Source organism: Monodelphis domestica, chromosome 4 (assembly GCF_027887165.1).
Source record: "Monodelphis domestica isolate mMonDom1 chromosome 4, mMonDom1.pri, whole genome shotgun sequence".
In the NCBI taxonomy this organism is placed as follows: Eukaryota; Metazoa; Chordata; class Mammalia; order Didelphimorphia; family Didelphidae; genus Monodelphis; species Monodelphis domestica.
Window position 1 is genome coordinate 350,314,311 of NC_077230.1, and position 12,108 is coordinate 350,326,418.

General features: G+C 38.6%; 1 protein-coding gene across 1 annotated transcript in view; it reads left to right on the plus strand.

Moving 5' to 3' along the window:
- Positions 1 to 10,923: 10,923 nt before the first annotated feature.
- RRM1 (ribonucleotide reductase catalytic subunit M1) overlaps positions 10,924 to 12,108 on the plus strand; it is a 39,510-nt gene continuing 38,325 nt past the window's right edge. Inside the window, exon 1 of the mRNA XM_056795072.1 lies at positions 10,924 to 11,357. Within this exon, the coding sequence (XP_056651050.1) occupies positions 11,339 to 11,357 (19 nt within the window). The 5' untranslated portion in view covers positions 10,924 to 11,338. The remainder of the gene's footprint in view (positions 11,358 to 12,108) is intronic.

Genomic DNA, 12,108 nt, shown 5'->3' on the forward strand with positions numbered 1-12,108 from the left:
TCCAAAATGGTATGCATAGGAAGTTGCTTTTGATGCTTGCAAAGTTCTATTAAAAGGTCCAAGATGGAAAGGCAGATGTCAGTGGAAATAAGGGTGATTTTAAAAAATCAAAGGATCCTAGAGCCAACTCCTAAATAAACAGGAATGTTGTCATTGGGAGAGTGAGGGTCCTGAAATGTGAGACTTCGGGCAGGAGTTACTAAATCAAAAGGAATAAGGGAATTTAAAATATGACAGACACCAGACAAACCATGTAATTAGTAATAACTTTTCCAACTAAGATTTACAAAGCACTTTCATAACTGTTAGATAGCATAAATGCTATCTGCATTTTGTAAGTGAAGAACTGGTCAGGGCTACACAGAAACCCAAGTCGGAATCCAGTGTTCTTTGCACTACCCCACAATACCTCTCAAATTCCTATACCTTCCCTGAGGGACCCCAGCAGGCCTAGGGACACATAGGAAACCATAAGAACCAGAAGCAGGGACAGCATAGCCCCAAAGATGGTCAGTATCAGTAGAAAGCACTGATAAACTGAATGGGCTCTGCAGGATATGGCAAAATATTTGGAGTTTCAGCAGCTCTTTTATAGGGCTTTAACAAGTCAGGTTGCTGAAAAGATTCCTTTGACCTCCATTTCCATGAAGATAGATTCCAAGGGGAAAAAAAATTTTTAAATGCATCTAAGCTCTCCCTTAAAGAAAGACTACCTGAATTCACCCCATCTCTCCAGGTTCAAAGCATTATATGACAGAAACTACTCAAAACTACAACTCACTATCCAATCTGAGGATCAAAGCACTAGTCATTTAAAGTTGTGATCAAATAAGCAACAAGGTTCTCCCTATGCACACAGAAAACACTCTCCCACAGGTTACCACATCATCCATTGGAGGGTGAACAGAAAACTCATGGAAAGGCCTGTGGCTAGGGAACATGTGTAACCAGGGCAACTTGGGCTTTCAAAGCATCTCCAACTGGTACCTCCTGGGCTTCTGACATCAAGTAGGCTAATGTGTTCTGATAATGTCCTTGAGTTATAAGCCTCTTTGCTTTCTGCACTGAACTATCTTTGCTTCCTTTTGCTAATAAATCCTGTTGCTATCTACTGTTATCTTTGCTGAACTATAACTACAGCTATAGCTTTTAGTGAGATATCAGGTCTTTTGGGCACATTGCCTCCCCAGCTCTTTTGTGATTAAATATCTAGCCCAGACATTCTTAGCCACTCACTGGTTATTTCAGTTTAAATCATGGATTCTTAACCTTTTTTAGTGTAATGGACCCCTTTGTCATTCTGGTGAAGGAATTTTAGTGTTTGGATCCCATTTCAGAATAATAAAAGAGGTTTACAAAGTAAGCCAATTATATTGAATTTTAGTTATGAAAATATTTTTTTAAATAATGTAATAAACTCCAATATCCAGGTTTAAATATCTGAGTTATAATCAGAAAATTCCTTAACAATACCCCTAAGGAACTGGGTAGAACTGTGGTAAGGAATTCTCTTTTCAAATTCTATCATGCTTCATTCAGATCACTAAGCTGGATCCATACAAACTATCTCAAATGCAAAACTAAAGAAGGCTGGTAACCTTTGTTCTACCCTGCCCCTCCCCCCCCCACCTCCACAAACAAACTCCACATCTATAAAGGTAAGGCTCCATTGATTATCTTAGTGTTTTAAAAAGTTACTATCTTTATTAGTAAGAAAACTTCTTGATTGAATGGGTCAAGAAAAATTTAGTCAACAGTGTTTGAATCCCTGAATCAAAGAAGTTGCATGAGAGATTTGGTCACACTTAAGAATTAGCATAAAAGAAAGGCAGGTGCTATCTCAAAACCAGATACAGAGATACTGAGGGTCTGAATTCAATGACTTTGCATGACCTTTCAGCTAAAGTAGGACTGATATAAGGAAGGTCTTTGCTTGTTGAAACGTAAGATCCTGACTGAAGGAAATCTTGCAAAAAGATCAGCCCTTTCCCCAACTTTTCCATAAAACATTTCCATAAAACTTTTTACATAATCACAGATATTATGACATGTTCTATTTTATTTTCAGTAAATTGAATTTTGCTTCAACCACAAAAGGACTAGCGATTAACTAGAGACAGATATAAATCTAAAGGTAGGCAGAGAACCCAGCCTCTGCCTAAATGAAAGGAATTTTCCTAACTGGGGGGCTCAGAGGAATTGCGATTAAGAACTTCTTGTCTAACATAAACTATTTAAAGCTGAAAAGGAGTCACTGTTTTTTGTTGTACAGTCTTTTTACTCATGTTTGATTCTTCATGACCCCATTTGGGTTTTTGTTTTTTTTTTTTTTTGCAAACATCATGGAGTGGTTTTCCATTTCCTTCTCCAGCTCAGTTTACAGATAGGGAACTGAGCCCAACAGAATTAAGTGACTTGCCCAAGGTCACATGGCTAGTGTTTCAGGCTTGATTTGAACTCTCAGAAATGAGTCTTCCTGACAACAAGCCTGGCATTTGATTGAGTACACTGCCTAGCTGTTCTATAGATGAAGAACTGAGGCAAACAAGGTTAAATGACTTGCCCAGAGTCACCACAGGGACCATTATGTTACTCTGAGCCATAAACCAAGCTAATTATTGTAATAGGGTTTTACATATGTAAATCTGAATTATTATTACTCAGAGTCAATGTTTAGAGTAAGGTGGTATAATGGAAAACACTGAATTAGGAGTCAAAGTACATGAATTTGAATCCTAACTGCTTCTTACTAACAATATTATGATCTTTGACAAATCTTTTCTTCCCTGACCTCCAGTTTTCTTCTCTGTTTAAAAAAAAAGGGGATGGGGGTTGAATTAGATTAGGGTTAGATTACCTTCAAGCACCTATCCACTTATAAATTGGAGAACTTGGCAGAATCTTGCCATTTTTTTCTAAATGTCAATGAAATAAAGCAATTTGAAAGGACTAGAACAATATAGGTAAAGAAATTAGCATTGATTGTAACAATGTAGAAGGGGAGTTTGTTTTTTCATAGTGTATAAATATAGTTGATCTATATTTCTTTATAAACAACATCTAAGCAAAAGAGAAAATGTCATGTCCTGAAAGGGGGAAAAAAAACCACTGGGGAAAAATGGAAGAAAATATAATTTTAATCTCATAATTTTAAATGTGAATAGATTTAAAAATGCCATATAATGAAAAGACACACAGATTGGATAAGAAAACAATTCTACAAGCTACAATTACACTTTAATAAGGGACAGAGGGTATGGGGCAAATGGTACAGAAAGTACAGAGTCATACAGCAAAAAGTGGTATGGGGCAGATAGTGTAAGGAAGAGGATAAAGAAGGAATGAGTCACTTTTGTATCTGAGGACTGGAGTTTGGAGCACTGAAGCAGCATGGATACTTAAAGACATGAAAGAGTGGGGGACAGGATTTGAGATCTCATTTTTATAGGGTTTTAGGGGTGTTATGGGCATGGAAGAATAACCTTTTGGGGTTCGGGAAGGATGCCTTTTGCAAGCATGCAAGACTCCAAAACTTAGCTTAAAAACAAAAAAGAGATTTATTAATTTAGAAAGTAATGTTGAGAGTGTCCAGGAGGATAGCAAGGTGGGACAGCAAGATGGGGAGCAGTTCCTTGGGAGGACAGCATGAAAGGAAAGGCTGTTCCTCCATGGGGACAGCATGGATGGAGAGGCTGTCCCCCAGATGACATCAGTTCTGGAGATTTTACACATTTTTTCAAGAGAGTTAGTCACTCAGGCATGAGGTGGGGTGATCATACTGGGGTCTGCCTGGGGACATAAAGATTCCTTAGTTTTAGGGGACAAACAGATCTCTGATAGGATCAAGGTGTGGCTTGAAGGTGCATCTTTCTGTTCATCTAGAGGACGATCAAAGGAAGATAGTCATCTCAGGACCCTAGAGGGGTCATTGGGTGTTTTTTAGGCTCAGAGTCAGGAGAAGGAAAAACAAAGGAGTTTCCCTGATAATAATTGGCCTGGGTTTCTGGGGTACAGTGCCCATGTCAGGGGGAACAGACTGACTTATCTGTGCCACCTGTTCATTAATATCTCCAAATAATTTTGAAGTTGTCAGGAAAACTTTAAGATTAACATATCCACATTATATCAAGGTTATCAGCACCATTTGGTGTTCTGCTGGTCTTATTGCAAATGTCTAAAACTTGTCTGAGATTTATATATCATAGACCAAAAAACCCTGACAGCAAAGCCTAGATGGCTTCCACTAATAGCATATATTACCAGGATGTGATTTTTGATTAATATATGAAACAAATTGTAAATTATGCACCTTTGAATTTTGGGATAGTTGACATGCAAATTATAGGTTCCCCCTTTCAATCTTACTTCCTTCTATTGCTACTTTATACCAGCTACTTATAAACTTACTATGCCCTTTAGAGTATAGTAAGGGGATTCAGGGTGTTGTGGGAAAACAAAGGTAGGTTCTTGTCCAAAGAATTGGACATTCAGATTCTGTTCATCTGAAGGCATGATAGGGCAATGGAAGTAGCCAGGCAGTGATAGAAGAGCAATTGCAGGAATTAAAGTTGATAGATTTATTGAGGATCTGGACAATTGCTACCTCCTATTCTTTGAAACTCTCTGCCTTTTCTCAGTATGTCCCTCCCCTAGGCATTTCAGATGATCCAGGCTAAAGACTGAAAAATTGGCATTGAGGAAGTGGATACACTTTAAGGTGGAGGTATGTTTTAAGGAATTACATGTCATAATGCAAACATTAAGAACAAAAAAAAAAGAAAGGGGGAATATGTTGGGTTTGGGGAGTTTCCCTTAATTGCAAAGATATCCACCCACCCAAGTGTATATATGTTAGGTTCCCTCCTATGTCCTGTTTAACATCACCTGTCAAACACAGAACTAGCTCAGATGCCCTCCTCTATAGAGTTAGAATGTTAGGTAAGTTCTTACTGGATGGGTGGAAGGCACCAGGAAAGTACTGGGTAGCATATACTTTTCTGCATTCTATTTTTCAAAATTTGCTAACTGGTGAAAAGCATGAGATCTCAAAGCACACAGTCCCATCTACATCACTGCCCATTCCTATCAAGGGGAAGCAGAACAAGATAAAATTTTTAACACAAGGAACAACAAGAAGACATAGACAATAACACAATGTTACATGAGACTTCAATATCCCTCTCTCAGTTTTGAATAAGTCTAATAGAAAGATAAAAGGGAAAATATGGAACTAAAGCTGCTGGAGAAACTAGAGTTAAAAGACTTACGGTGTCTTCTAAAAGGGACTGCAAAAGAATCTACAAATTTTTAATTCCACATGAAACTTCTACAAAAATTTTCCACATACTGGGCAGAGATTCAGAAATAGTTAATAATACATCCTTTTTGGATCACAATGCAATAGAAATAGACATTGGGCCACAAACAAAAGATAAAGCCTCAAATGGAGATTTAATGAAATCCCAACTAATGAAAGGGTTGAAGAAAAAAATAGAAACAATAATTATTTGAAAGAAAATTATAATGATGAAACAAAACACCAAAATTTCTGGATTACAGCTGAAGTGGTTCTTAGGGGAAGAAACATTCTCTATTAACAAAATAGAAAAAGCTGAGATGGGGATGAATGAAATGAATATTCATTTAAAAATTTAAAAGCCAGTAAATATTAAGGAAAGGGGGGGCAGCTGGGTAGCTCAGTGAATTGAGAGCTAGCCCTAGAGATGGGAGGTCCTAGGTTAAAATCTGGCCTCAGACACTTCCCAGCTGTGTGACCCTGGGCAAGTCACTTGACCCCCATTGCCTACCCTTACCACTCTTCTGCCTTGGAGCCAATACACAGTATTGACTCCAAGACGGAAGGTAAGGGTTTAAAAAAAAATATTAAGGAAAGGGGAAAGGAGAAAAATGTTATCTTCTTCTTTTACTCAAACTCTCTTCTATATGGACTACATTTATATCAATCTATGTATACTAACATGTGGGGAAAATGTAATGTATAAATAGGGGGTAAAGAAAGACCAAATAGAATAATCTTTCTCACACAAAGATTCACATGGGAAGGGGAGGGGAAGAAAACTCCTATAAGAAGGAGAGGAAGAGAGGGGTTTTTTTTACTTAAACCTTAATCTCAGGGAAATCAACTCTGAGTGGGAAAAACATCCAGATCCATTGGGATCTTGAATTCTATCTTACCCAACAAGGGTAGGGAGAAGGGAAAACCAAGGTGGGGGAGGGGGAGAGGGAAAACAAAAAGGGAGGGAAAGAGAGGGGGGAGGGGAAGGGAACAAAAAGGGAGGGACTAAAAAGGGAAACATCAAGGGAGGGGACAAGGGGGACTGATTCAAAGTAAATCACTGGACTAAAAGGTAGAGCCCAAGAAGAAAAGGTTAGAATTAGGGAAGGATATCAAAATGCCAGGGAGTCTACAAATGACAATCATAACTTTGAACGTGAATGGGATGAACTCACCCATAAAACGTAGACGAATAGCAGAATGGATTAGAATCCAAAACCCTACCATATGTTGTCTTCAAGAAACACACATGAGGCGGGTTGACACCCACAAGGTCAGAATTAAAGGATGGAGTAAGACCTTCTGGGCCTCAACTGACAGAAAGAAGGCAGGAGTTGCAATCATGATATCTGATAAAGCCAAAGCAAAAATAGACCTGATCAAAAGGGATAGGGAAGGTAATTATATTTTGTTAAAAGGGACTTTAGACAATGAGGAAATATCACTAATCAACATGTATGCACCAAATAATATAGCACCCAAATTTCTAATGGAGAAACTAGGAGAATTGAAGGAAGAAATAGACAGTAAAACCATATTAGTGGGAGACTTCAACCAACCATTATCAAATTTAGATAAATCAAATCAAAAAATAAATAAGAAAGAGGTAAAAGAAGTGAATGAAATCTTAGAAAAATTAGAATTAATAGACATATGGAGAAAAATAAATAGGGATAAAAAGGAATATACCTTCTCAGCACCACATGGCACATTCACAAAAATTGACCATACATTAGGTCACAGAAACATAGCACACAAATGCAGAAAAGCAGAAATAATGAATGCAGCCTTCTCAGATCACAAGGCAATAAAAATAATGATTAGTAATGGTACATGGAAAACCAAATCTAAAACCAATTGGAAATTAAACAATATGATACTCCAAAATCGTTTAGAAAGAAGAAATCATAGAAACAATTAATAATTTCATCGAGGAAAATGACAATGCCGAGACATCCTTTCAAACCTTTTGGGATGCAGCCAAAGCGGTAATCAGAGGTAAATTCATATCCCTGAATGCTTATATTAACAAACTAGGGAGAGCAGAGATCAATCAATTGGAAATGCAAATGAAAAAACTCGAAAGTGATCAAATTAAAACCCCCCAGCAGAAAACCAAACTAGAAATCCTAAAAATTAAGGGAGAAATTAATAAAATCGAAAGTGATAGAACTATTGATTTAATAAATAAGACAAGAAGCTGGTACTTTGAAAAAACAAACAAAATAGACAAAGTACTGGTCAATCTAATTTAAAAAAGGAAGGAAGAAAAGCAAATTAATAGCATTAAAGATGAAAAGGGGGACAGCACCTCCAATGAGGAGGAAATTAAGGCAATCATTAGAAATTACTTTGCCCAATTATATGGCAATAAATACACCAATTTAGGGGATATGGATGAATATATACAAAAATACAAACTGCCTAGACTAACAGAAGAGGAAATAGAATTCTTAAATAATCCCATATCAGAAAATGAAATCCAACAAGCCATCAAAGAACTTCCTAAGAAAAAATCCCCAGGGCCTGATGGATTCACCAGTGAATTCTATCAAAAATTCAGAGAACAGTTAATCCCAATACTATACAAACTATTTGACATAATAAGCAAAGAGGGAGTTCTACCAAACTCCTTTTACGACACAAACATGGTACTGATTCCAAAACCAGGCAGGTCAAAAACAGAGAAAGAAAACTATAGACCAAGCTCCCTAATGAATATAGATGCAAAAATCTTAAATAGGATACTAGCAAAAAGACTCCAGCAAGTGATCAGAAGGATCATTCACCATGATCAAGTAGGATTTATACCAGGGATGCAGGGCTGGTTCAATATTAGGAAAACCATCCACATAATTGACCACATCAACAAGCAAACCAGCAAGAACCACATGATTATCTCAATAGACGCAGAAAAAGCATTTGATAAAATACAACACCCATTCCTATTAAAAACACTAGAAAGCATAGGAATAGAAGGGTCATTCCTAAAAATAATAAACAGTATATATCTAAAACCATCAGCTAATATCATCTGCAATGGGGATAAACTAGATGCATTCCCAATAAGATCAGGAGTGAAACAAGGATGCCCATTATCACCTCTACTATTTGACATTGTACTAGAAACACTAGCAGTAGCAATTAGAGGAGAAAAAGAAATTGAAGGCATCAAAATAGGCAAGGAGGAGACCAAGTTATCACTCTTTGCAGATGACATGATGGTCTACTTAAAGAATCCTAGAGATTTCATAGGGCTTCGTAGCATTAAAAGCAGTTTGTTTTATTTTAATTGGTACTTGTGCTATACAACTAGAGAACTATGATTGGAGGATGTATGCTTTTCAACTTTAAAAATGACTTATAGGAGCCCTTTCAAACATATAATCTCACTTCCCAGTTCCAAGAAAGAAAGGAGGGAGAGAAACAGGGGAACAGGGAGGAAGGGAGGAAGAGTGGAGGGAAGGGAAGGGGGAGGGAGGGTTGAGGGGACACGACAGAGGAGAGACTCTGAATGAACACTCTAATGCAAATATTATCAACATAGTAATGGGTTCAAATCAAGAAAACATGTAATGCCCAGTGGATTTATGCGTCGGCTACGGGGGGGGGGGGGGGGGGGTGTAGGAGGGTGGGGGGGGAGGAAAAGAAAATGATCTATGTCTTTAATGAATAATGCTTGGAAATGATCAAATAAAATATTAAAAAAAATTAAAAAGCCAACAAATAAACAGACTTAAACATAAAGGGGAAGATATTAAAAATTAGAGAAGTAAGTAAATTTGAAAGAAAAAAATCCATATAAATAATAAAACCAAAAGCTGGTTTTTAAAAAAGTAGTAGAATTCATAAACCTTTAGCTAATCTAGCTAAAAAGAGAGAAGGAAATCAAATCAATAAGATATCAAAAGAGCAACTTGAAATAACAACAAAACCAGAAGAAATAAAAAAGAATAATCAGAATATTTTCCACATAGTTAAATACTTTTAAAAATTGAAAACTCAAAAGAAATAGAAAAATACCTTCAAAAATAGAAAAAACCCTACTATTTGAAGACCAAATAGAAATAATAACTAGCTCAATCTCAGAAAGTAAACAGCTATAAAGAAACTACTAAGGAAAAAATTCTATCAAACTTTTAAAAAACAATATCCACATTTCATAAATTATTCTCAAAAATGGATAAAGCATCCTATCAAAATGCGTATGAGAGATAGTCTTAATACATAAAGCAGAGAAAGATAAAACATAGGAAACTATAGTCAAATATCATGAATGAATAGAAACTTAAAAAAAAATTTTTTTAACCCTTACCTTCCCCATTAGAATCAATACTGTTTATTGGTTGCAAGGCAGAAGAATGGTAAAGGCTAGGTGATGGGAGTTAAGTGACTTGCTCAGGGTTACACAGGGATAAGAAGTGTTTGAGGCCATATTTGAATCTAGAATTTTCTGTCTCTAGGCCTGTCTCTCAATCTACTGAGCCACCCAGCTGCCTCCTCAACTCAAAAATGTTAAACAAAATCTTGTCAGACTACAATGATTTATCTCAGAAATCCTTCATTATGATCTAAGATTAATACTAGGGATTAAAGGATGATTCATCATTAGAAAAACAATCCACAAAATTAATCATGTTAAAACCAAAAATATCCAAAACCACATAATCATCTCAATAGATGCAAAAGTCTTTGACAAAGTACAATACTCTTTTATGCAAAAACAAAACTACAAAGTATAAGCATAGGGGGACCTTAAAAAAAAAAAGCAACCTATATAAAGCATCTGTCTAAAACCAAAAGCAAGCATGATATGCAATGGGGATACATTAAAACCTTTCTCATAGGAATGAAGCAGTAAGAATGCCCACTCTTCCTACCATTACTTGATATATTGTAGTTCTGAAAATGCTAACGACAGTACTAAGGCAAGATAGAGATAGGTAAATAGGAGAGAAAAACTATCCCTGTTTGCTGATATGATATTATACTTGGAAAATCATAGGGAATCAGCAAAGATACTAATTGAGACAATAGCTTTAGCAAAGCTGAAAGTTACAAAATAAATCCTCAAAAATAAATTGTATTTCTTTATAATAACATAATCCAAGAAGCAATAGTGAAAGGGAAATCTTATTCTAAATAACTTGCTATTCTTTAGTTGTTTTCAGTTGTCTGATTTTTTTGTGATTTCATTTGGAGTTTTCTTGGCAAAAATCCTTGAGTGGTGTGCCATTTCCTTCTCCAGTTCACTTTACAGGTGAGGAAACTGAGGGAAACAGGGTGAAATGACTTGCCCAGGGTCACAATGGTGTCCCAGGTCATATTTGAACTCTGGCTGAGGAGTCTTCAGGACTCCAGGCCTGGAGCTCTAGAGATCCACTGAACCACCTAACTGCCAATATGTACACATATTTAAATACACATGCACACAATTATATATGCTTATATGCGCATATATGTTCGTATATGTGAATATACAGATATATAGGATAATAAACTGGAGATTACTAAGGGTGGGAGAACACCAGCATCAAGATGACAAGGCGAAGCAAAGAGCGCCTGCGCAACGCGGCGCGGCGCAGGGGTGGGGGGGGTGGGGTCTTTCCAGAGAATAGTGGGATGGGATTTTGCCCATACTCAACATGGCTGAGAAGGCAGCTGGGAGGAGCGTCAGGAACCGGGCGCGCTTTCTGCGCGGGACGAAGAGCAGGAGGGCCAAGCGCTTGCTCAGGGCACCTCGATCCTGGAGTGGCGGCGTTTGCGGATGACGTCACTAGGGGAGGTAGTTCGGCCGCGCGCTATTGTGCGTCCGGGTTGGCGGGAGCGGGAAGAGGATTCGGATCTCTTGTCTGGCGGCTGCATCAGCTGCTTCTGTAGCGCCTCTGAGCTCACAGCTGCCCCGGCCCTGAACTCCAGCCCCGACCCCGGTCCTGGAGTCTAGGTGCTGCCCAACTTGACCCCAGCTCCGTGTTCCGGCCTTGGACTCCACCGCTCAAGATTCCCGCCCGAAACCACTACCGGGCCTCAGCCGCCGCCGGGATGCATGTCATTAAACGAGGTGAGGTTTTGGGGAAACGGTAGGGGGGATTCTCAGGGGTATCCCAGGACCTCGAGTGAGGAGACGGGGTGGATTCTTAAAAGTTTGGACCCGCTGGCGGGAGCGGCCGTTACCCCAGCCCTGCCCTCAGCATTTCCCGCGCGGAGCCGGTGCCCGGCGGGGGAGGGGAGCAGGCCCCTTTGCTTATCTCTGTCCTTCGGTGGGTCCCCATTCTCCCCCTGGGGCATCTCAGCCTCCAGTCATTCCCTTTCCTCCTGCTCACACCCCTTCTTCTTTCCCTACTTTTATCTCTGCCCCTCTCCACCCCTTCCCCCATTTCCCTTGTATTGCTTAGCTCCTGTTTGTCTCATCTGCAATTTGTTTATACTGGGTTTATTTTCAAGTCATCTTCCCCTTTAGATGTGAGCTCTTCGAGGGCAGGCACTGGCTTTTGTATCACCAGCGCTTAGCCTGGTACATAGGAGGCACTTAAATGACTTTCAAATCTGACTGTTTCTTCTTTCCAGCCCCCTGGCACCCTATCCTTGTTAATCATAATCATCAATTCAGCTCCACAAATGCTTCTTAAGAGATTATGTGCCCTGCTGCATTTGCTGTGCAGGGACTGTCAAATAATTAGCAAGTATTTGTTAAGCTCCTGTTGGATATCAGGCCTGTCCAGGGGATATAGAGGGGGGAAAAGTGGTTGTGTGTGGATTATTCCTGCCTTCACAGTGCTTACTAGTGTGGGAATCTGTTGGTGAAACCATCC